The sequence below is a fragment of the Temnothorax curvispinosus genome, unplaced genomic scaffold, assembly GCF_003070985.1.
Source record: "Temnothorax curvispinosus isolate PA1 unplaced genomic scaffold, ASM307098v1 QBEX01008996.1, whole genome shotgun sequence".
Classification (NCBI taxonomy): domain Eukaryota; kingdom Metazoa; phylum Arthropoda; class Insecta; order Hymenoptera; family Formicidae; genus Temnothorax; species Temnothorax curvispinosus.
This window is the reverse complement of record NW_020218776.1, coordinates 6,056-29,221: the sequence shown is the minus strand read 5'-3', so window position 1 is coordinate 29,221 and position 23,166 is coordinate 6,056. Positions and strand designations below refer to the sequence as shown.

Genomic DNA, 23,166 nt, shown 5'->3' with positions numbered 1-23,166 from the left:
ATTTTTTTTATTTGGACTTTACAATTTGGTAATTTTTTGCATTTTTCCTAGAACTTAAAAATTACCAATATAAAATAAAGTAAAATAAATTTTTTATTTAAAAAGGAATAGATTGTTATCTGCATACTTTGAATTCCACAAAATGATTGTGGATATGTCTAAATATCTAAAAAAGTTTAATATATGTATATGTTACGGGCAAAGTCCGCATAGTGTGCAGTATCGACATTACCTGAGTAATGTCAGCATTGCACAACGCGACTGGGCAAAGTAGTTTATTAGCACATTGCCCGGTTTGATGTAGGCAAAGTTAACACTGCCCATCCAGCGATGGCAATGTCAATAACGACTATTATCACATTGCGGACTTTACTCGGTTCCAAGTGGGCAATGTCGAAAATTAACAGTTAGCCTTATGTAGGCAGAGGAGGGGCTCCGTTTCCACCGAGACAAGTTGCCACATCGATTTACAACTTTCCACGCATGGAAAGTCCACGCATGTACTTTGCAAGGCACACTATGTGTCTAGTTTAACGGTATTGGAGCCCCCCACAGGGGGGCGGAACCTACTGCCTCCACGCGTACACTTTCCACGCGAGACGAGTTACCACATGGGTTTACAACTTTACACGTGTGGAAAGTCCACGCATGTACTTTGCAAGGCATACTATGGCTGGTATTTATAGTCGGTTCTTATTTTAAGACCGGCTTAAGTAATGTCTTAAGATGCCAATACGACTTTGTGATAAGTTAATGACATCTTAAGATTGTACTTAAGACGGTCTTAAATATAAGAACCGCGCGACTATGAATACCGGCCTATATGTCTAGTTTAACGGTAGTGGAGCCTCCCGCAGGGGGACGGAACCTACTGCCTTCACGCATACACTTTCGTGAGACGAGTTGTCACATAGATTTACAACTTTTCACGCGTGGAAAGTTCATGCATGTAATCAAATACATCCACATCGCGTCATGACTGCATCAATAAGTGTCCACAACGCGTTGTGGCATTTTCACATTGCCAAAACGCGTTGTGAGCGTTATTGATAGTGCCATGATACGAATTTCGCGTTGTGGCCTTTTTGAATATGCCACAACGCGTTGTGGTCGGCTTTTTCGTTTAGTGAGCGTCGGTCTTTGAGCCTGATGACATGTCCATTTAGCGCAGCTTGTTAGTCCACGGAGATTTAGCATTGTCGACATTGCCCACATGGAATTGAGCAAAGTCTGCAATGTGATAATAGTTGCTGGCATTACCCTCGCTGGATGGGCAGTGTCAATTTTGCCCACATCAAACCGGGCAATGTCCGCTAATAAACTACTTTGCCCAGTCGCGTTGTGTAATGCTGACATTGCCCGGGCAATGCCGACACTGAACACTATGCGGACTTTGCCCGTAACGTATATATAATCTTCTCGCTATCTGAATTACAAATGGATGATCAAACAATAATTTAAAAAATTTGTGTGAAATTTTTATTTGATTTGACAGCATTCTCTACTTGTTTTGATTTGAAATGGACACAGAAAAAGAGAATGAATTATTACAATAAAGGGTGTAAAGAAATAAATAGATGTAAAAGAAACAAACGGATTAATTTGATAAGATTTTAAAAAATGATGATTTGTCAAAACTTACAAAACTTGTAATTAAAAATGCAAAAAATTGAGTTTTTCAAAGTATAATTCAGAAAATACTTATTTTTTAAAAATTGATCAAAATGTAACCAGCCATAAGAGAAAAAAAATATATTTTACATAGATAGTTTTGCTCTTTAATTTCACAATTGCATCTTTTCCTTTATATACAACCCTCTATAGATTGAATATAATTTTATTATATGTATATAATATTAAAAAACTATAATAATAAACATATTTTGATACAAAAATGTCTATATTTTCTATATATTTAATAGTGTTTATTATACAAAAACCAAAAATTATTGCGTTCTAAACGTTTTTGCATTTTTTTGACATAAATATAATTAAAAATAATTATTAAATTGCATCGTCAAAGTTATTGCAATCGTGCTATTCATTCATTATGAGTTGACATCAAAAGTTAATGTAAACTGGCAAGTTAGTAGAAGCAATTGTTTATAATTAGTAGAAATATATTAAAGCATGAAAGATATATAACTAACCAGAATAGTAAATGGTTTTTCGGGTCATACTGTAATTTGTCCTCGGGATGTCAAGGATGCATTTGAGCTCTGCAGCTTCTGGTAGTTCTTCGTCTAGAAAGTCTACTCGTGATAAAATATTATACAATCCATCTTCGCGGAGCGTCACTGTGGGTTTCGAAGTTTTCTTTTCTGGAATATCCCTATAAATGTTGTCTATTATTATGTGTCTATAACAATTCATATTTTATTTAAATTACGTCTTTTGTTATAAGTAGATTTAATAGTTTTTTTTCAGAATTTTATATTTACAATTTTTATATAATTTATAATTAATTAAATTTATATTAATATTTTTACAATTTAAAAGCAGAATAAATATGAATAATATAAAGTTTCAAATTTTGTAACATATTGAGATTTCTCGGTATTTACAAAGACAACTTACTTGATTGAGATATCAAGAGTCGGCTGAGGATAAAGACCTTCTGCTTTACACATTGCTTCCACACCATCTTTATTATCTATACTCTTTTTTTGGTATTCGAAGTCGAATTTTTGTCCTGTTGCTGCAACAAAGATTATATGCAATATCAATCTAGGTAGCAGAGTGATGTAATACGTCAAATGAGTATATATTAATTATATTAATAACGTCTTAATGACTTCTTTAACTTCAATTATACGCCATTAAGATGTCTTAGACGTCATCTTGCTACCTGGGAACGTTCAAACAACATTATATATAATGTTGAATGATACTATAAATACTAAACTTTTGTATTATTATTTATTGTATTGTATTAGGGGCATTCTCGCTAAAATTTTTATGTTTTGACTCTGATCTATTCCAATAATTTTGAAAATTTTTTTCCGAGAAGCATTCTGAAAAAGAGAGACACGTATTTTTTGTTTGGGTCTATGATCAATATTTCCGATAGTGTAATTTTTGTGTAAAAATTGAATTTTTCGGTAACTCTACTTTTTAAAACGTTAATATCTTAGAAATATTCAATCCTATCGAAAAATGACTTGGATGAAATTTGTTCGGGTTAAAATGAATCACATGATGTATATATTCTTTTTAATTTCTGGACAGTCTAAAGTTGTGTTATACAGTTAAAGTTATGTTAAAGAGGAAAAAATTATTTTTTGTAAAATTCGCTTTTTTTTAATTAAAAACAACTTCGTAAAAATTCTGTCGGAAATTACGAAATTTTTTATACCTCTTGAAGCATGGCAAGATTTTTTTTCAAGAAGTTCTACCTATTGAAGTTTTTGTAATAATCTGAATTCGACATTACTCGGACTAAATAAATAGTCAAAATACATCCGTTAGTAGTAGATTAAAAACTTCAATTATACATAACTGTTCAGAAATTAAAAAGAATATATACATCATATAATTCATTTTAATATATTTCAACCAAGTCATTTTTCGATATATAGGATTGAATATTTCTAAGATAATTAACGTTTTAAAAAATAGAGTTATCAAAAAATTCAATTTCATCGGCAACCTGGGACACGTGGACATCAAATTCAAGGTATTAATACACGCAGACACCGAAAACTACGGAGCGCACTATGTGGACCTCGTCATCGGCAACCTGGGACACGTAGACATCGAATTCAACGTATTATTACACCTGGACACCGAAAACTATAAAGCGCACTATCTGGATCTCGTCATCGGCAACCTGGGATACCTAGACATCGCCGCGATTCAAGCTTGATTCATAAGAATCGACTTAAAAATTCCCTAGCGGCACTTTCTGCCAAGCGTAGAGAACCTTCTTTTCCGGCAGCGGTGGTAATACGATGTAATAAGGATACAAAATCTCTCCAGATAAACATGAAGCAATTAACTCAATATATATTATATATATACCTAATTTACCTAAATAAAAATCTTCCTCCTGACCGATAAGCCTATCGACCTAATTTCGAAATACGCGCGCGATATCGAAACTGGCGATACCTGCGCCGCCAGCGTCGAAAAAGTGAAAGTGACATTTTTCTAATAATCATAATAATATTGAGACGTCGGCGTTAGGAGAAGAAGTATCTTAAAATAAAATTTTTTACATTTTGACTTTGCGTCGCAATATCTCCGCTCGTAGGGCACGTAGCGGAATATTATGAGAGAAACCCCCCCCCTAATTGGACCCCAAGCTATCGATCAAGCCTACTTAGAACTTGATCCGTTCACTCGTTATCGAGATCTCAACATCTCGGGTACTCGCAACCCGTCGCGTCGCGTAAAAGAGTCACGGTCGGTCTCACTCTGCGTGTACTTGGCACGAGACACTACCGTGTCTCTTGATACATGTGGATCAATCTATTTCTTTATGCATTTGTTTATGCATCTATGCAAGTTTGTCTGGATAGACCTATACACTGAGAAACCTATTTTGTTGAATGAACTAAAATCTTTGGTTGGATATAATTTTGGTTATGTTAACCAAATTTAGTTGATTCAACAAAAATAGGTTTCTTAGTGTATAGGTCTATCCAGACAAACTTGCATAGGTGCATAAACATATGCATAAAGAAATAAATTGGTCCACATGGACTAATCAATTTTCTTTTTTGATTAAAGTAGAATATAATACTACTACACCCTATCATTGAATCGAAGCAAATGTCTTAGAACATATTCTAATTTAATTTCTGGTAATCTTTTAACTTTTGTCATTTTATTAATTATATTATCTATGTCAGAGTGAATAGCATCATATTTCAAAACAGCATAAAATTTATTAATTTATAATCGAAGAAAAATTTTGAAATGTTATTAATTTAGGAGGAATGTCAAAGAAATATTGTGCAAGCATCATTATGCAGAAGAAGTTCGATCTGAGCTGGTCATGTTCAATCAGTATGTACATTTCAAAACCTTGTAAAAGGAAACATGAAATTCTAGAGTCTGTAAACATCGTCGCATTGTTGTAATTAAAACTGCTAAAGCAACGGTAAAATGTTATTGCAAATCCGACAATCAGTCCACATGACTTACATCCGTAATGTCGATATTAATCAGATAAACGTGTTGTCTGTATTCTTAATTGCAATAAATTTTATAAATGTTACCATTGCACTAAGAACTTTATGGAACTGAATTGAATACAATCTCAGTCCAGATTCTCTAGTCCAGTTATTAAATAATTTATTATTTATTGAAACTGTTTTATTTGCCAACCCAATCTCTTTTACCAATCATGAACATATAATTTAAGGAACATTTTATCATAGAAAATCTGAGATGATTTGATAAATTAATCATCTAGCTGCTATAGTGAAATGTTAATGCCTGGTGTATGATTGTTAATTCTTTATTATTATGAATTATCCTTAATCTTCCAAAATTAATTTGATGTACAACTAAATGAGCAATATATGCAAATTTTTTATTTAGTTATATACACTATTGTATCTATTTATTTTACTAGTATCTATTATATTGGAAAACGTGTTATAGTAGGTACATATGTATAAATAATAGTTTATTAATGCGGCATCAATATGATAATTATTTTGCGTTTTGCGTATAAATTATTAAGAGAAAGAAAAATCTGAACCAAAAATTTTCCTTTGGGATAAGTTAATATAAATTTAAGTACAATTAGATGAGCTGCATAATTTCTGGGTCTTATTTCTTTAGATTTTTTTTATGGGGTATAATAAAAGACAATGTTTATCGATGTTTTCCCATAATACAGAGTATTTCCTAAGTATAAGTACCAAAAATTATAGGAAATATTCCATGACTTATTTTAGGAAGAAAAGATCCTATAAACTGCTTCGTGTTCAAAATATTTAGGAAACCCTATAATATTTATAAATATGCGCCAATATAATAGAGCAATGTATATTAATATAATTCCATTGACCATTCCTGATATCTGTTACCACTATTTCGCCGTTTACGTTGACATATTAAAGTTTAGGGCAACTATTTCGAACATCTGTGCAATAATAACAATAAGGAAGACAGAAAGTTAATATTCTTTTGAGAAAGAGAGAGAGAAAGAAAGATATATTTTTCAATGACTAGATAATAAAATACCTCTGTTCTCTGAAAAACTATTGAAATGGATGTAAGTAAATTTTACTCAAGACATTATTTGAATTAATTATATAAATTTAAGTTAAAACATTTGCCATAACATTGATCATAACGTTATGTAAAAAAATAAACCGGATAACGTAAGAAAGTATCTGATTTTCAAATATCAAAAAATGACAAAAATTCTATCAACTATAAATATTCTTTTAAACTGAGTAATTAAAATATTTTGTTTTATTCTTAAAATTAACTTAATATCTTAGGTCAGTTGCTGTCCAAGGGTTTGCAATTTTGGATATTGACTGATATCTATTAGTGTTTATGCCTATTGCCTTCTTTTTTCTTAATGGAGATAGAAAAAGAAAATCAATAGACGTAAACGCCGACACACTTCAATCAATGCTCAGAATTACAAATCTTGGACAGCACTGTCTTAGGTGATACAAATGGAGGGAATCATCCCGCGCACGCACATATTATATGATTTACTCTTTTGCACTCATCCCTTCCATCCACCTCATCATTTCACGTCCATACTCTACACATCTATACTGCACTCATACACACACATATAAATGTAAATTCGATCATACATCCTTTACGTGACATATTTTAGTTAGACAATACGAATTAGCCGATAGTATAGTAATTTCCACAACTTATAATTTAGGAAATTTTTACGGATGAAAGGTATAATTATACTATTTTAAGAAACCCACTCGGTCTCTGCTATAAATATATGCAATAAAAAATAAATAATATTTTTTACAAAAGATTCGAGGTAACTGTGTAACATAATCTTTAACATTATCTTTAACAAAATAAGTATCCAATTCACGCAAGTGTCATTATTTTATATCCTCAAAGTTAAATCATTTTTGTCAAAAACATTTTTTTTCGCTAAAATTATGAGAAATAAAATGTAAGAAACTATTGTAAGAATATATGTACAATTTTTATGTTTTTATTATTATAGTTATTTCATCATATATTATATATTACATCTAATATTTTTTTAAGTAATAAAATATTTGATGTATTTTATATAAAATATGTAATTTAACATTTCTATAATCTGTTTTATAAAAGCTATTCTTTTTTAAATAAATGAATAGATTCTTTATATTTTATGGATACTATTGTTTTATTTTCTATCTTGAAAGGTAGAGAAAGCGTATTTTCGAAGTTCGAGGTATGAGATCACGAGGCGGATATTTCGCAGAAAAAGAGACGCACGTAGAGCAATAAAAATAAATAAGAATGTAATAGCAATGGATATACTTGCGTTATCGTAATGTTGGAGCTTTCTTGGTGGTTTTGCTGTGTTCTATTACGAGGTCGACTTTTATTTTCGAAATAGCAAGCAAGAGCGTAGATATAAGGGAATACGAATAAAACATATGTTATTGCTGATGTCATATTGATGTCAAAAAGCAGCAGAAAATGAAACATATTTCCTGAGATATAGAATTTATCGAAATATTGATCTACTGATAAAATTATTTATTTAAAAAAACATAATTGATGATTTAACGTAAATTATTTATATTGAAATATATTAAAATATGAATGGTGTATACTTATAAGAGTAATTTACAAATATTAAATAAATCTTTATAATTCCTTTTTTATAATATTTCTTTTATACAACATATTTATATTTATAACACATTTTAAAGAACTGATTCAAGATTTAGGAAATAGATAAAATTAAGTAAAAAGTGTATAATATATTTTTTTATACATAAAACGATTACTTTAATTATTATGCATATAAAAGTATTTTTTTATATTAATTTTAAACTTATTAAAAAAATGAATAGTTTTATAATAAGATATTTTATATTTTATGTCAAAATATTTCATAAATATTCATTTTTTAATTACTTATCTTACAATTAATACCTTAATATGAAATATTATTTAAATATTTAATTTAGGTAAAAAAATTACTTACATCTGGAAAATAAAAATGTAAATAAACGTCATCGGTATCACCATCAAAGTAAAAAAATGATAGTGAATTTAGTTATCTACCCTATAAGTTCTAAACCCTTTTTTGCAACATTTTGTATAAATTAATGTAACAAAAATTGCGAAAAACATAGACCTAAAAGATTTTACAAAAAAGAAAAATTCTTTTACATATAAAAGTATTAAAGTACAATTATCAAAAAATTAATAGTTTACAAGATATTTCATATTTTATTTTGGCTTATTTTGACATAAAATATAAAATATCTCGTTAACTATTCATTTTTTGATAACTATACTTAACACTTTTATGTACAGAGTAATAAGATGAATCAATAAAGAAAACACATTGTTGCTTTGCAAAAAGGCATGAAGTTGAATATTGGAAATTACATAATTTTTTTGCAAATAACAATGTTTTCTTTAAACCAATTGATTCAGCTTATTATTATTAAGTATATAAAAGTGTTAAGGTACAGTTATAGAAAAATGAATAGTTTACTGGTTTATATTTTATATTTTATATTTCAATATGTCAAAATGTGTCAAAATAAAAAATGAAATATCTCATAAACTATAATTTTTTTGATAACTTTATCTTAATAATTTTATATGTAGAACAATTAGAAGAATCATATTATGTAAAAAAAATTGTACAATTTCATTTTAAAAAATAGCTGTAACTTTATGTAACTTAAAAAAAATCAATTTTTATGAAAATTGATTTTACCATTAGGTATTTGTCTCCCTCGATATCCTACAACTTTTGCCTAAAACGTTTTTCCATATCTTCTATATTTTTCGAGATATTTGCCTGGGGTATTTAAAATGGTACACTCTGTATGGACGCACGCACGTACGTACGCACACATACACACACACACACACACACACACATATACGCACACACATATGCACACACACACACATACACACACACGCACGCAGGTACACACACGCACACATGTACAGGGACACGTACATGCACACACACATGCATACGCACACGCACATCCATACGCACACTCACACGTACACGTTCACCCACCCCCATGCGCGCGCGCACACACACACACACACATACACACACGCACGCACGCACGCACGCGTACACACACACACACACACACGCACGCACACACAGGATATCCCATTTTAATCAATCATCCCTAAAAACTTTTTTAATGTGATTCTAGAAAGAAATGCTTCAGACAAAACTTGTTTGAAGGGGGACTTATGTGATTCCAATGTAAGTCGTGTCATACATGTCGTTATTTTCAAGAAATTTTAAAGGAGACTAATTTTTTAAATAAAACTTGATTTTTTCCTTGAGGTAAAAGTTGTAGATTTTGTCAAGTTGTAGATTTTGACGTTTTCAAAACATTATAATAAAGCTCTTTTTCATTAAGAATTTCCTGATATTTAAAATTTTGTTATAATATTTTTAATATAAAATATGAAATATCTCGTAAAGTATAATTCACTTTTCTATAACTTTACCTTCATACTTTTATACGACGTTGAATAATGAAAGGAAGCGAATAATAATAATAATAATTTTTACATTTGTAATTTTGCGAAATTGAATGTGTCTGTAATATGCAATTAAATTTTTTAAAATTATTTTTTCTGTTTTTTTTACAATCGATTTTCTTCATTATTCTACGTATAAAAGTATGAAGGTAAAGTCATTGAAAAGTGAATACTTTACGAGATTTCATATTTTATATTAAAAATATTATAACAAAATTTTGAATATCTCAGAAAATTTTTAATAAAAACGGATTTTATAATAATGTTTTGAAAACGTCTCGACGAGATCTACAACTTTTATCTCAAGGAAAAAATCAAGTTTTATTTAAGAAATTAGTCTCCTTTAAAATTTCTTGAAAATGACGACATGTGTGACACGACTGACATTGAAATCATATGTCCCCCTTCAAACCAAACAACTTTTGTCTGAAGCATTTTTTTCTGGAATCACAAATAAAAAAGTTTGGGGGTGATTGATTAAATTGGACACATATATATATTTATATATATATATATATATTATATGGTAAAAGCCCGAAACACGGGCAAACCTAGGATTGACTAACCCAATTCTCCCGAACGGCCAAGGGTCTTGGTCAAAGTTTTGTAGTAATTTGTTGATATGTGTGTATAAATAGTACATAAATAGGCGGAGCTTCTCCCCCCGTATAATAAAACTAATCAAACTCCCAGTCTGATACCTAACTGCTTTAATCAAAACGCTTGGTTATTTCTCAGGATTGACCAGCCATTCCGCCGAATTGACCAGTCAGTGCTAGAAATGCGTTTCGGGCTTTGACCATATTATATATATATATATATATATATATATATATATATATATATATAAAGGAAGATGTCTTGACTAACTGACTGATTGACTCATCAACGCCCAGCCCAAACCCCTGAACCGAATTTTTACCAAAAGTATATGAAATAGGGGTAGAATTTCTCAGGGAGTGTTATAAAATGTATAGTTTTTTGTTACCAATTTTTTGGAAACCGGTTTTTTTTTAATTTTTCTAATTTTTTGGGAAATGACCGAATCTCAAAGAATTGTACATGAAACGGGGGTAGAATTTTCTGGGGAGTGCTATAAAGTGTATAATTTTTTGTTACCGATCTTTTTGGAAGCCGGTACCGAAATTTTTCCAATTTTTCGATAATTAAATGACCGAATCTCAAAGAATTGTATATGAAGTAGGTGTAGAATTTTCAGGGGAATGCCATAAAGTGTATAATTTTTCATTACCAATCTTTGGGGAAATCGGTATCAGAAATTTTTCCAATTTTTCGAAAATTAATTGACTGAATCTCAAAGAATTGTACATGAAATAGAGGTAGAATTTTCTGGGGACTGCTATAAAGTGTATTATTTTTCGTTACCGATCTTTTTGGAAACCGGTTCAGAAATTTTTCCAATTTTTCGGGAAATAATTGGCCGAATCTGAAAGAATTATATATGAAATAGGGGTAGAACTTTCCGGGAATTGCCCTACGTCTACTTTCATTCGCTGAATACTTTAACATGAAATAGTGACAGTTGACGTAGTTTTACGTTGTGCTGCACAGTTGTTACTGTGCCAGTTTCTTTTTTTATTGATAATTTTTATGGGTAATTTTCCGTTAATGTATTGATTTTCTTGAAACTGGTGCTAAAAATTTAATTTTTTATTAATGTATTGATTTTCTTAAAACTGGTGCCAAAAACATACTTATCTATATATATAAGTACCGGACGTCTGTCTGTCTGTCTGTCTGTCTGTCTGTCTGACCGCGAACTACTCATTCGTTAGTGGACCGAATTTTTATCAAGGGTACATGAAATAGGGGTAGAATTTCCCGGGGAGTGCCATAAAGTGTATAGTTTTTCGTTACCGATTTTCTGGAAACCGATTTTTCTAATTTTTCTAATTTTTCGGGAAATAATCGACCGAATTTAAAAGAATTATATATGAAACAGAAGTAGAATTTTCCGGGGAGTGCTATAAAGTGTATAATTTTTCGTTACCGATCTTTTTGGAAACCGGTTACAAAATTTTTCCAATTTTTCGGAAATTAATTGACCGAATCTTAAAAAATTATATGAAGTAGGGGTAGAATTTCCCGGAGATTGTCATAAAATATATAATTTTTTGTTACCGATCTTTGGGGAAATCGGTATCAGAAAATTTTCAAATTTTTCGGAAATTAATTGACCGAATTTCAAACAATTGTATATGAAGTAGAGGTAGAATTTTCTGGGGAGTGCTATAAAGTGTATTATTTTTTGTTACCAATCTTTTTGGAAATTAGTTACAAAATTTCTCGGGAAATAATTGAATCTTAAAGAATTACATATGAAATAAAGGTAGAATTTCCCCGGGATTGCTATAAAGTGTACAATTTTTTGTTACCGATTTTTTTGGAAACCGGTTACAAAATTTTTCCAATTTCTTGGAAAATAATTGAATTTTAAAGAATTACATATGAAATAAAGGTAGAATTTCCCCGGGATTGCTATAAAGTGTACAGATAATGTCAAAATTAAGATCGATGAAAACAGCAATCAAGGACAACTTATTGAGGAAAATTCAAAATCTTTTACAAAAAATGTTGTATATCGAGAAATTTTGTAACAAAGCTGCTATTTATATCGAGGGTGGGGGCCGGGGGAGGTTTTTAGCCGGTGCAAGTCCGGCATAACCCTAGGGACCGGCCCTAGGGTATGCATTAGGCATTTTCCTCCTCCAACGAAAAAAAAAAAAAAACCCATATCTCAAAATTTACGGATATTAAAAAATTCACGATAAAAAATTAAAACTTTTAAAAAATAAAAAAAAATGTATTTAAATTAAAAATTAGTATTAAACTGAGAGTAAAATAAAGGTTGAATCTAAAAAAAACGAAGATGTAGATTACAGTTTAAGAAGAAAAAATAACAAATTTAGTGTTTCAAATTAATGGGTAAATTTAAAGCATATATAATTAATATACAGATAGATTTATACCCGCGCGAAGCGCGGGCCGAAAAGCTAGTAATATATAAAACCCGACTATTTGTCTGTCTGTCCGCGAACTATTCATTCGTTAATGGACCGAATGTTAAAGAATTTTATATGAAATAGGAGTAGAACTTTCCGGGAATTGTCATAAAGTATATAATTTTTTATTACCGATTTTTTAGAAACCGGTTCCGAAATTTTTCCAATTTTTCGGGAAATAATTGACTGAATCTTAAAGAATTATATATAAAATAGGATTAGAAAAAACTAAAGAATGTAATAGAATTAAAAAAATTGCTAATAGTAAAGGGTTTCCGATTTCTGTCTAACCCTTAAATGCCACACTTCTCAAGAATCTCGTAAGTTCACTGAGGGGTCTAAAAGACCCCAGCATGAAAAATGTCTCCTTACTCATTGATTTTTTTATCTTTAGTTATGACAATTTTTCTCAATGTTGTTCAAGGTCTAAAGAAGAGTATAAAATGCTAATATTGTTCAAATTTCAATTTTGACATAGTATAAAAAATTAAGTAAACTGAGTACTGCTAAGTGTACATGCACACGGGTAGGTCAATCACTCAACTATCATCAATGGGAGCATGAGCTCCATTTTTGGCAAGAACATTTGAAAACATTTCATTCTAAAGGGTCTGGGGTCTGCTGGACCCCACTGGTCATTTAAGGGTTAAAAAAAATGTACGTGATTGCTCCAATTTCCGTAAACTTTGAGATATGAAGCTAAATTTTTTTTATGGATAATTTTTTGTTACCGATTTTTTAGAAACCGGTTTGGAAATTATTAAAATTTTGAGAAATAATAAGTATTAATTGACCGATTTTCTTGAAACCAGTGCCAACATTTTTTTAATTTTTGAAAAATAAGTTTAATTTTTCATTAATGGATAATTTTTTATTAATGGATCGATTTTCTTGAAACCGGTGCCGAATTTTTTTTAATTTTTTGTTGTTAAAACTGGTACCAAAAGATTACTAATTTTATGGAGATCGCTACTATGGAGTTGAAAATTGGATTTTATGGGGTTCTATTGGTGCTCCTAATTAATGGGTGAGTTTGGGGAGAAGGGAATAGATTTTGAGCCCGCGCGAAGCGGCTCCATGATATATATATATATATATCATGGTAATGTAATGTTTTAATGAAACCAAAAAGTAATTAATTACAAACAATATTATAGCATTTGTCCTAACGGCTGTAAAATACATAGTATTCTGCATAAATAATTATTGCATAAAAACAAATAAAATATAAACTATATAAGTAAAAGTAAAACAAAGCCCAAAAAACATATAGTGCATAATAAAGAAAAATAAACAAAAGCACAAACAGTTTAGACATAAACAAAACCATTGTATTTTTTAATCAACATATTACACATTTGTTATATTTTTAATATGCATGATTCTTCTGTCATTTTCATTGTGTGCATTTTATCACACGAATATGATTACATTATAATAACACAATAATAACAGTAGTAAACTATAAAAATATTAGTAATAATTCAAGAATAGCATATAGAACTAATATAAATTAAAATTAAAACTAAAAAGTGGAAAAAATAAAGTAATTAAAAAGATATTTTTTATTTAGGCAAAGTGGAAGGAGGTTGTAGGGGTTGAAGGAGAATTTAAAGTGGATTGATGGAGAATGTAAGGAGGCGGCGTAGAAGTGCAGAACGCGGAGGACGCTTCTGCTTAGGACAGAGACGAATGGAGAAGAATTGTCGGCGAGGTCAACGTTCACGATAGACAAGGAGATTACAAAAACGATGACCCTATATGATAATATTAAAACATGATATATTTTAACTGTAAATTTTGTTATTAATAATTAAATCTGATTAAGAAATATTTTACGTTTACCAATGATATATGTATACTTATTACTTATTACAAAAAGTATAAGATTTACAATAGTTATTTTATTTATAAATAAATAAATAATTTTATTGATAAAAAAAGTAAATATAGATATATTTAAAAAAAATACTTACAGTAGATCACCATAGAGGCGTTTGCTGCCCGTTCGTCCTCAAATGTCGATATCACACACATATAATCACCACTTAATTCAATTCCTGGTTTATCTAGCTTCATGGCTCGATACTCGGTGAAAGGATCATCGCTGGCCTTGTACGTTAAATCGATGTATTTCGCGGCCGGCTCGTCAGCCGGGACTAAGGGACTTCTGCCGTGGATCCACTGGTAGACTACTCGGTTGTCGTTGAAGAACCACTTGACCACTAACCCTTGGCTCGAAGTGTTTTCCAGAGCGTAGTCGCAGTCGAGGATCACATGATCGACATCGCCAACCTTCACAGCAGAAGGGATGTTGATGCTTCTGATGATGAGTTGCTGGGATTCTACAACGAAACAATCGGGAAACTTGACTTCTTCCTGATGCGTAAGTATAACTGCTTTCATTTTCTCTTGAACTAAAATGCTATAAAAAATAGATTTACAAACATTAAAAAACAGAATAATTTTAAGAAAAAATGTGAGAGGTATATTACAATCTTGTTATTTAAATTTACCTTTTTCTTAAAAAGAATAATATTACAAAATTGTGTCGAAACTAAAATTAAATTTGTATACATTATATTCTTTTATATTGCTATGTTTTGATATTTAAAATATTATATTTAATAAAGGATAATATGATTCTATACGGTAACATGACTGTAAAGTCAAGTATTTAAAAAAATATGATAGTTCTTGAGATATACTGCCATAAAAAATTCTTAAGGATGTTTTGGAGGTTTATCAAAATGCTACGAAATTGATGAAAATTTAATATCATATTCTGTATTCTCTTTCAAAGTCCGGGGCTAAATTTTAGATTGATTTACATTTTAGATAAAAAGTTATAATAAGAGAAAATAGGATAGAACCGTTACGATATACAATCAAATTAGAATAAAATGCCATTTACGGTCCAAGCTTAGATCTTTGGCAGCCTTATATTAATTTCTGTATATATATATATATATATATATATATATATGTATATGTGTGTGTGCGTGTGCGTGTGCGTGTGCGCGTGTGTGTGTGTGTGTGGGTGTGTATACATATATTTTCCGACTTATTTAACTGCGAGCCGATTCTTTGTCGGACTTGAAACACAGTTATTTTTGGAACATTAAAACCTTTCCCTCCCCGAAATTAAATCGACTCGATTTAACTATCTAAAAACTGTAAAGAATTTACGAAGAATTTGTGAAAAATATTTCCCCTCAGCCAGGGTTCGAACCTAGAACCTCCCTCATTCCATGAAGGTGATATACGTCGTATGTACCAATTCGACCACTGAAGCATGTGGTAATATTTATCACAATAATCGGTTAACAATAGTTTGAAACGTCTTTCTCAGATGACGTAAATAAATAATAATAAGAGAAAATAGGACCGTTACGATATACAATCAATCAAGTTACAAGTTATCAATTTTTGAATATCCAAGTTTTAACGCGTAACCTCATGGCGTTACAGAGAAAAGTGTAAACATTAAAAAATGCTACCAATATAACGATATTATCCATACAAGTAGATTATCAACAAACAAAAATATGGCAATAGAATTTGAAACGATTTACAAAAATTTTTTTTCAAGATTTTTTTTTACAATTAGTTAATTATGTTCGCTTGATATAAAACAATTTAAATAAACGAGGCTGGCGAACAAGCAAAGTATGCTTTATGCTTAAAATATTATATTATAAATTCAAAACAAATACAAACGTTTCGGCCTTAAATGTGGCCTTCATTAGTGTAAAAAACAATTATAACCTTGGTCGTTTAACGGAAATTAAATAATTAACGGAAATACTGAAGTGTTACATCGATATAGATTAAAAAATTCACTAAAATTATAAACTATTTACATATCTAGCCGCATACAAAAGACTCGCTTATGGAGAATTAATATCGGTGTTTTTAATATTTTCTGCATGACTTTTGGACCGGTACCTCCAGAACATCCTTAAAGGTGTGATTATAATCAAATGTATTCCAATGGAACAAAAGCCTTAATTAAAGAAAATAATAATAACAAAAATAATAATAATAACTAAACGAAATGTTTTTTATCAAAATAACAAAATATTTAACACAAATATTTGCTCTATTAGAAAAATATATCCATAATTATATTATATAACTATCATAATATTTACTAGTTTTTTATATACTTGAAATTAATTCTTTTAAAAATTGTTATCCAATTTTTGAAATTTTAAATATTCTATAAAAATTGTATTGCATATATAGATTGCTATAGAAATGTATTATACATATTACTACGATTATCTTTGTATATATTTTTAGTCATTTTTTTCTATAACAAACATTTATAACGTGTCTGTGATTAATACTACATTTATGCATCCCTAAACATATAAGAAATACGGTATTAGTCAATCAACTATTACTTTTTCGTAAAAACGAAAGATTAATTGACTACCGGTTCTTTCCACACGGCAAATATTTCCACATTCTGCTTGCATGAGGTCTTAGTTTTTTACAATTATCGATGTAATAAATCGATGTAATAAAAATATAAATAAATTAATACCGACTGTAAGTAAGCTCGTCTAAATCGTCCATACTCGAAATTTGTAACAATACTTTTTTTCGACAATGGAGATGTTTTTTAAATAAAAACATCTCCAATCTGAACTTTATATTGTTATTACAATATATTAGAGATATTTCTCCCTTCTTAGGCAGAGAAAAAATAAAAACACTTTTCAATAGCATATTTATAACAAAACCCTAGCGATTAAATCTACTACAAATTTGATCAGCCCAGGCGTTATTGGGATACCATAATTGAAGGTAAGTTGTCGTTTCGTCGTGCTCATGTGAACGTAATGTAAAACACTCTACCATGCTTCTTAATTCTTGTTATAAATTTATATTGATTACTCAGGAATTTAGGAAGTTTTAGTTATATATAATATATTTATATAGAATATAGTTGTTATTAGAGAAATCTAAGGGTATAATTGGAACGTTAAGATTTAAACAAATTAAAAACATTATTAAATATGAATAAATAAACTTGATTTTGCACTAAAATATCCTTTGAAATATATACTATAAGAGAAACACAAGTTTTACTGCGAAAGGAATAGTTTATAAGGATGAAATTAATTGTTTTATATTAAAAGCGTGAGTTTTCCTTATGTATTTTATGCGGAGTGTAATGAGATACCTCATAAAATTTGTTTATTAATGTTCAAAACTTACATTCTTATATATAAAAGTGATTTATTAAAACACGCAATATATGTAGGAATGTATTATTATACTTTTAATTAATAATAATTGTTTATTAATAACATTTTTCTTATTAAAATGTAAATAAAAGTCAAAATTTGGTATAATAGTCTTTGGCATCAATATTGCGCAACATACATGTAATATAGGTACTGATAGCGTATGAAGAAAAAATAAAACATTTTAAGAACACAAGTCATTATAGGACTAATGCTTCATTATGCTCGGAAATTTACAAGTTTACTTTAGGTAATATAAATCATCACAGGTAATCGATATTTACACAGATATTTTACTAAATTGACAAGAAAAGGTCGTTTAATAACATAAATGTATTTACAGTAATAAAAAATAGAATTTTATCACACATTGCTTGTCTTATGCAAATGTATCAAAAAAATTGTAACTCAGTCGCGGAGTGCAAACGCATTAAACAATTTGTAGCATATCTTTCAGCTAAAAATCAAAACTGATAACAATACGCGGTTAGAGACATCTAAGAGTAATAATTTCGAAACATTTCACTACATATCAGTATCTCTGTAAAAAGATATCAACCATATCCCATTATTTCCCGGGTGTTCCTCTATATTATAAGAATGACATTCCAAGAATATATACGGAAAAAAAATGATATTGTGTATCAAGAGCATCATTTTTTGTATCAACAGCAGCAGTGTTATTGAGATAAAATTTATTGATGCAACACACATCAATATTAATGAACAAAAAACATCAGATTATTGTTTTAATAATTTAAATATTTGGTCCAATAATATCCAATTGAATTAACTACATATGCTTGTGGCAGCCCGTGTCGTCGACGTTTAATTTAAGCAACTTTATATATACTATTATATAAAACCCGACTGTTTGTCTGTCCGTCTGTCTGTCCGTCCGTCCGTCCGTCCGTTTGTCCGCGAACTACTCATTCGTTAGTGGATCGAATTTTTACCAAAAGTATATGAAACAGGGGTAGAATTTTTTGGGGAGTGCCATGACGTATATAGTTTTTTGTTACCGATTTTCTGGAAACCGGTTTTTCTAATTCTTTCAATTTTTCGGGAAATAATTGACCGAATCTCAAAGAATTGTATATGAAACGGGGACAGAATTTTCCGGGGAGTGCTATAAAATGTATAATTTTTTGTTACCGATCTTTTTGGAAGCCGGTATCAGAAATTTTTCCAATTTTATGGGAATTAATTGACCGAATCGCAAAAAATTGTATATGAAGTAGGGGTAGAATTTTAGAATTTTACGGGAAGCGCCATGATGTGTACAGTTTTTGTTACCAATCTTTTTGGAAACCGCTTTTAATTTTTCCAATTTTTCAGGAAATAATTGATTGAATCTCAAAGAATTATACATGAAGTAGGGGTAGAATTTCCTGGGAAGTGCTATAAACTGTATAGTTTTTTGTTACTAATTTTTTGGGGAACCGGTATGTTTTTGGAAATCGGTTACGAAATTTTTCCAATTTTTTAGGAAATGATTGAGTGAATCTCAAAGAATTGTATACGACGGAATTGAATTTCAGTAGATAAAAAAGTAATATTTTTTAATTTATAGCATTTTAGAGAGAGAGAGAGAGAGAGAGAGATAGAGAGAGAGAGAGAGAAAGAGAGAGAAAGAGAGAGAGAGAGAGACTATTTGCGTGTCTTATTACATATGTCCTCCGGGGCGAAGCCCGGGTAACCAGCTAGTATACATATATATATATATATATATATATATATATATATATATATATATATATGCACAAACATATGTAGTTAATTCAATTGGATATTATTATCTGTATCATTAACAAAAATATATCCGATATTTTTACATAGTTTCTATATCTATTTTACCTAATTTATATAATATTTACAATATTATACACAAAATTTTCATATTCTTTGAGATTTTTTCACTACTTTTTTCATGAAAAGTTATCTTTAACATTATTTAATACAATTAAAATTTTTTATAAGAAAGATTTTTATAAGACATTTTATATATTTTATTATAAATATGTATTTTAAGATGAGGATTTTACCTCTTTTTTTTCGAAAGGTAAAAAGCAATATCTTAATGTCTAAAAATGTGAAAAAAAATGTAAAGAAATGGAAGAAATCATCACAAATATAAGCAATAAGTAAAGATTTATTTATTAAAATTGTATATTCAACATTTTTTAATTTTATTTTATAATTTCAAAAGTATTAACAAAAATGTAAAATGTCAAAGTTTTTGAAGGGATATTTTCATCTTTAAAACCACTTTCCTGTTAAAATAAAAAATAATTAGTTTATTAAATTTATGTACACTATATGTTTTTCTACAAAATGTTAGAAAAATAATATTTTTTATTTTTGGATTAATTGTAAGTCTTCTTTGTATAACGCGCGTTTAAAATAAATACTTTTTTTGAACATATAATTTTTCTGACATATACATTTAATTTTTAAACAAATTATTCATTCACAAACAAAATTGAAATGATTCGAGATTATTTCTGTTTAATCAGCATATAATTATAATTAATACCCTGTAGTAGCTCTACGATAAAATAAATGTGACACAAATGTCGTTATTACGGTAATAATACGATAATACGGTTTTGCGTTTCCTGGACACAGTTTTGCCTGGTCAACATAGAAGGTGGACGGTGTATAACCGTGGGGTAAATCCGACCCCTGATATTACACGTGGACACGTATATAGAGAAGTGCATACAACACCGGTAACGAGCGAATAGCGAATAAACATTGCGGGTATACAACGAGAGCGCCGTTAAATAATCACGTTAATTGTAGCGGATTCTCTGCTCTCTGTAATGCAACTGCAATAGCCTGCAATAGTACGCCTGTTCTACTCTGTAAACGATATCGACCATGCCACTTAACGGAATTATCCAATTCTCGCATGCGATGCCTAATTGATGAACTTATTTTCGAGTTGTCTTAAAAGCACATTTTTAGGAAATAAAGATTGTCTAATCTATTTTGAAATTATTCATAGTATTTAAAAAACATCTCTATTTTTTTAATTTAAAATTTCTTTATGTAACTTGTTACAAATTTCTTTTAAATAGATTTTTACATAAATATAAATATATATATTATATACATACATACCTAGATGTATATATATCGAGATTTAACAGACCAGTTAACAGTAACATTTAATCGTTATATTAATTGCACATTTGCAAAATTTTTCATTTGGTGTAAGTTGACTTTTTTGTCTGGTGACTTAGCTTTTTGCTTGGTGCGCGCGGAAATTTACGCTTTAAACTTTGACGTGAGACGCGAAAATATACGTAGCTTTAAATACGCGTGTAAATTTCAAGAGGAAAAGAGAGAAAGAGAGCCGGTACTTTGTGTATGCGCACAGTTTTAGAACCAAATAAGCAAGGAAAAACATGACCTACTTTAAATCTCCTTTGTAGATTGGCTTCAAATGCAGCTTTATAACTTTCTATTTGAAGATTTCGCAACTTGTCCATTTATCTTTTTCAACTCAAAGTGCTCATATATAGTATGTATTTTAATATTAAAATCAATTTATTTTTATTATAATGGTTTATATGTTATAATAAATGTTATAATTATTTATATTATCATCCGTATTAACTACAAAAAATTATTTATTTATTTATTTATTGTACATACACGCACATATATATATGTAATATATATATATATATATATATAGTGCACAATTATAGCCTCAATTATAGTCCACAATTATAGCAATTATATATTTAAACATTTATATATAGATATATAATTTATTTTTTTATTATAATTTATGATACTTTGCACAAAATTTAATTCTTTATAAATAAATAAGATAATTTATAATGTTGTAAATTATATGTATATTATGTTAACATTATTTATAAATGAACAAAGTAATTATATAAATAAAAAAATAATTACTTTATTTTGAATTAATTATATTATATAAATAACCATTATTATTTATAATATATTAATAATTATTTGATTCATTTATAAAATATGCATAAAATATATTATAATTATTTATACATACTTTTGTTTATTAAAGTTTAATTTTATTGTAATTATTATTCGCGCACGCTCGTATGGATACGTGTTTTTATTGAAATTTGTAAACTTACTCTTTTATAATCCTCTTCTATTATCCTTTACCTTATCCTTTGCAGCAGACTAATAATTATAGCGTTTGCAATTATCTTTGCTTCTGCTGCAGAAAGCTCACCTCGCAACGCGTTGAAAACAAAGTGCACTTCATTATGCAATATTATATTTGGAGCCGAGCTTGTTAGCGATGTCACGGAAAACAAGCTCACGGCAAGCAATCGAACAAGGAATGTTTACAGTGCAAGAGAATTGTTGAAGACAGAAATCGCAAATTCCGGACAGATAAAGTCATGGTACTGATAAGAACAAAAATTAGAAAGCAGAGTGCGGTAATCCTCCAAATTTAACTCGAGCTTTTACTAAAGTTTAGATTATGAGAAGATTATAGTTGTTGCTAAGTTGAATAGAACTATGTTGTATATGAACTATTGGATATTCTGAAAGTTTTAGCTTTACATATTGCATTAAAATAACACAAGAAAGAACCATAATTTTTGTGAAATCTCAGTAATTTTCAAGTTATATAAATTTGTAGAAAAATACAAAGTTGGATAATTTATATAACATTATTGTACAATTTTAAAGTCGGATATAACGTTATTAAAACAATCCCGGTGTTCCGGAATTGAAATGCTGCGAAAAATGTAGTTTAAAGAGGATCGTCTGCGATCTATAAATACGACATCGCTGCGCGCATACTCCAATTTCGATCTGGTTAGCACGTGCTGCACACGTTGTAGAAAATTTTGAACGCAAAACGGGTCAGCTCTGACGAAAACCGATATTCTATTTTCAAATGTGATTGGTTATTAAATAATAAAATAATCAGTAAAATAAACGGCTTACTTTTTCATGATACATGATGAGAGATATGTCGAAAAATTATTTTTTATTTATTGTTTGTTTAACTATTTATGGATATATGAATAAATACGTTATACGAAACACGTGATAGTATGGTAAATATAATATATAATATATACATTATATTTTATACATACATATATACACAGTACACACACACACACACACACACACACACACACACACACACACACACA

At 29.3% G+C, this 23,166-nt stretch overlaps 1 protein-coding gene across 3 annotated transcripts in view; it reads right to left on the bottom strand.

Annotated features, from left to right (window-relative positions):
* Positions 1–23,166, bottom strand: part of LOC112458564 — a 29,666-nt gene that overhangs the window by 5,537 nt on the left and 963 nt on the right. For 2 of the 3 annotated variants that reach the window (XM_025022255.1, XM_025022257.1), the window contains exons 2-4: positions 14,705–15,153; positions 2,578–2,698; positions 2,151–2,332 (exon numbers count right to left, since the gene is read on the bottom strand). In XM_025022255.1, coding sequence (XP_024878023.1) covers positions 2,151–2,332; positions 2,578–2,698; positions 14,705–15,153 — 752 coding nt within the window. The remainder of the gene's footprint in view (positions 1–2,150; positions 2,333–2,577; positions 2,699–14,704; positions 15,154–23,166) is intronic. The other variant, XM_025022256.1, reaches the window with a different exon arrangement.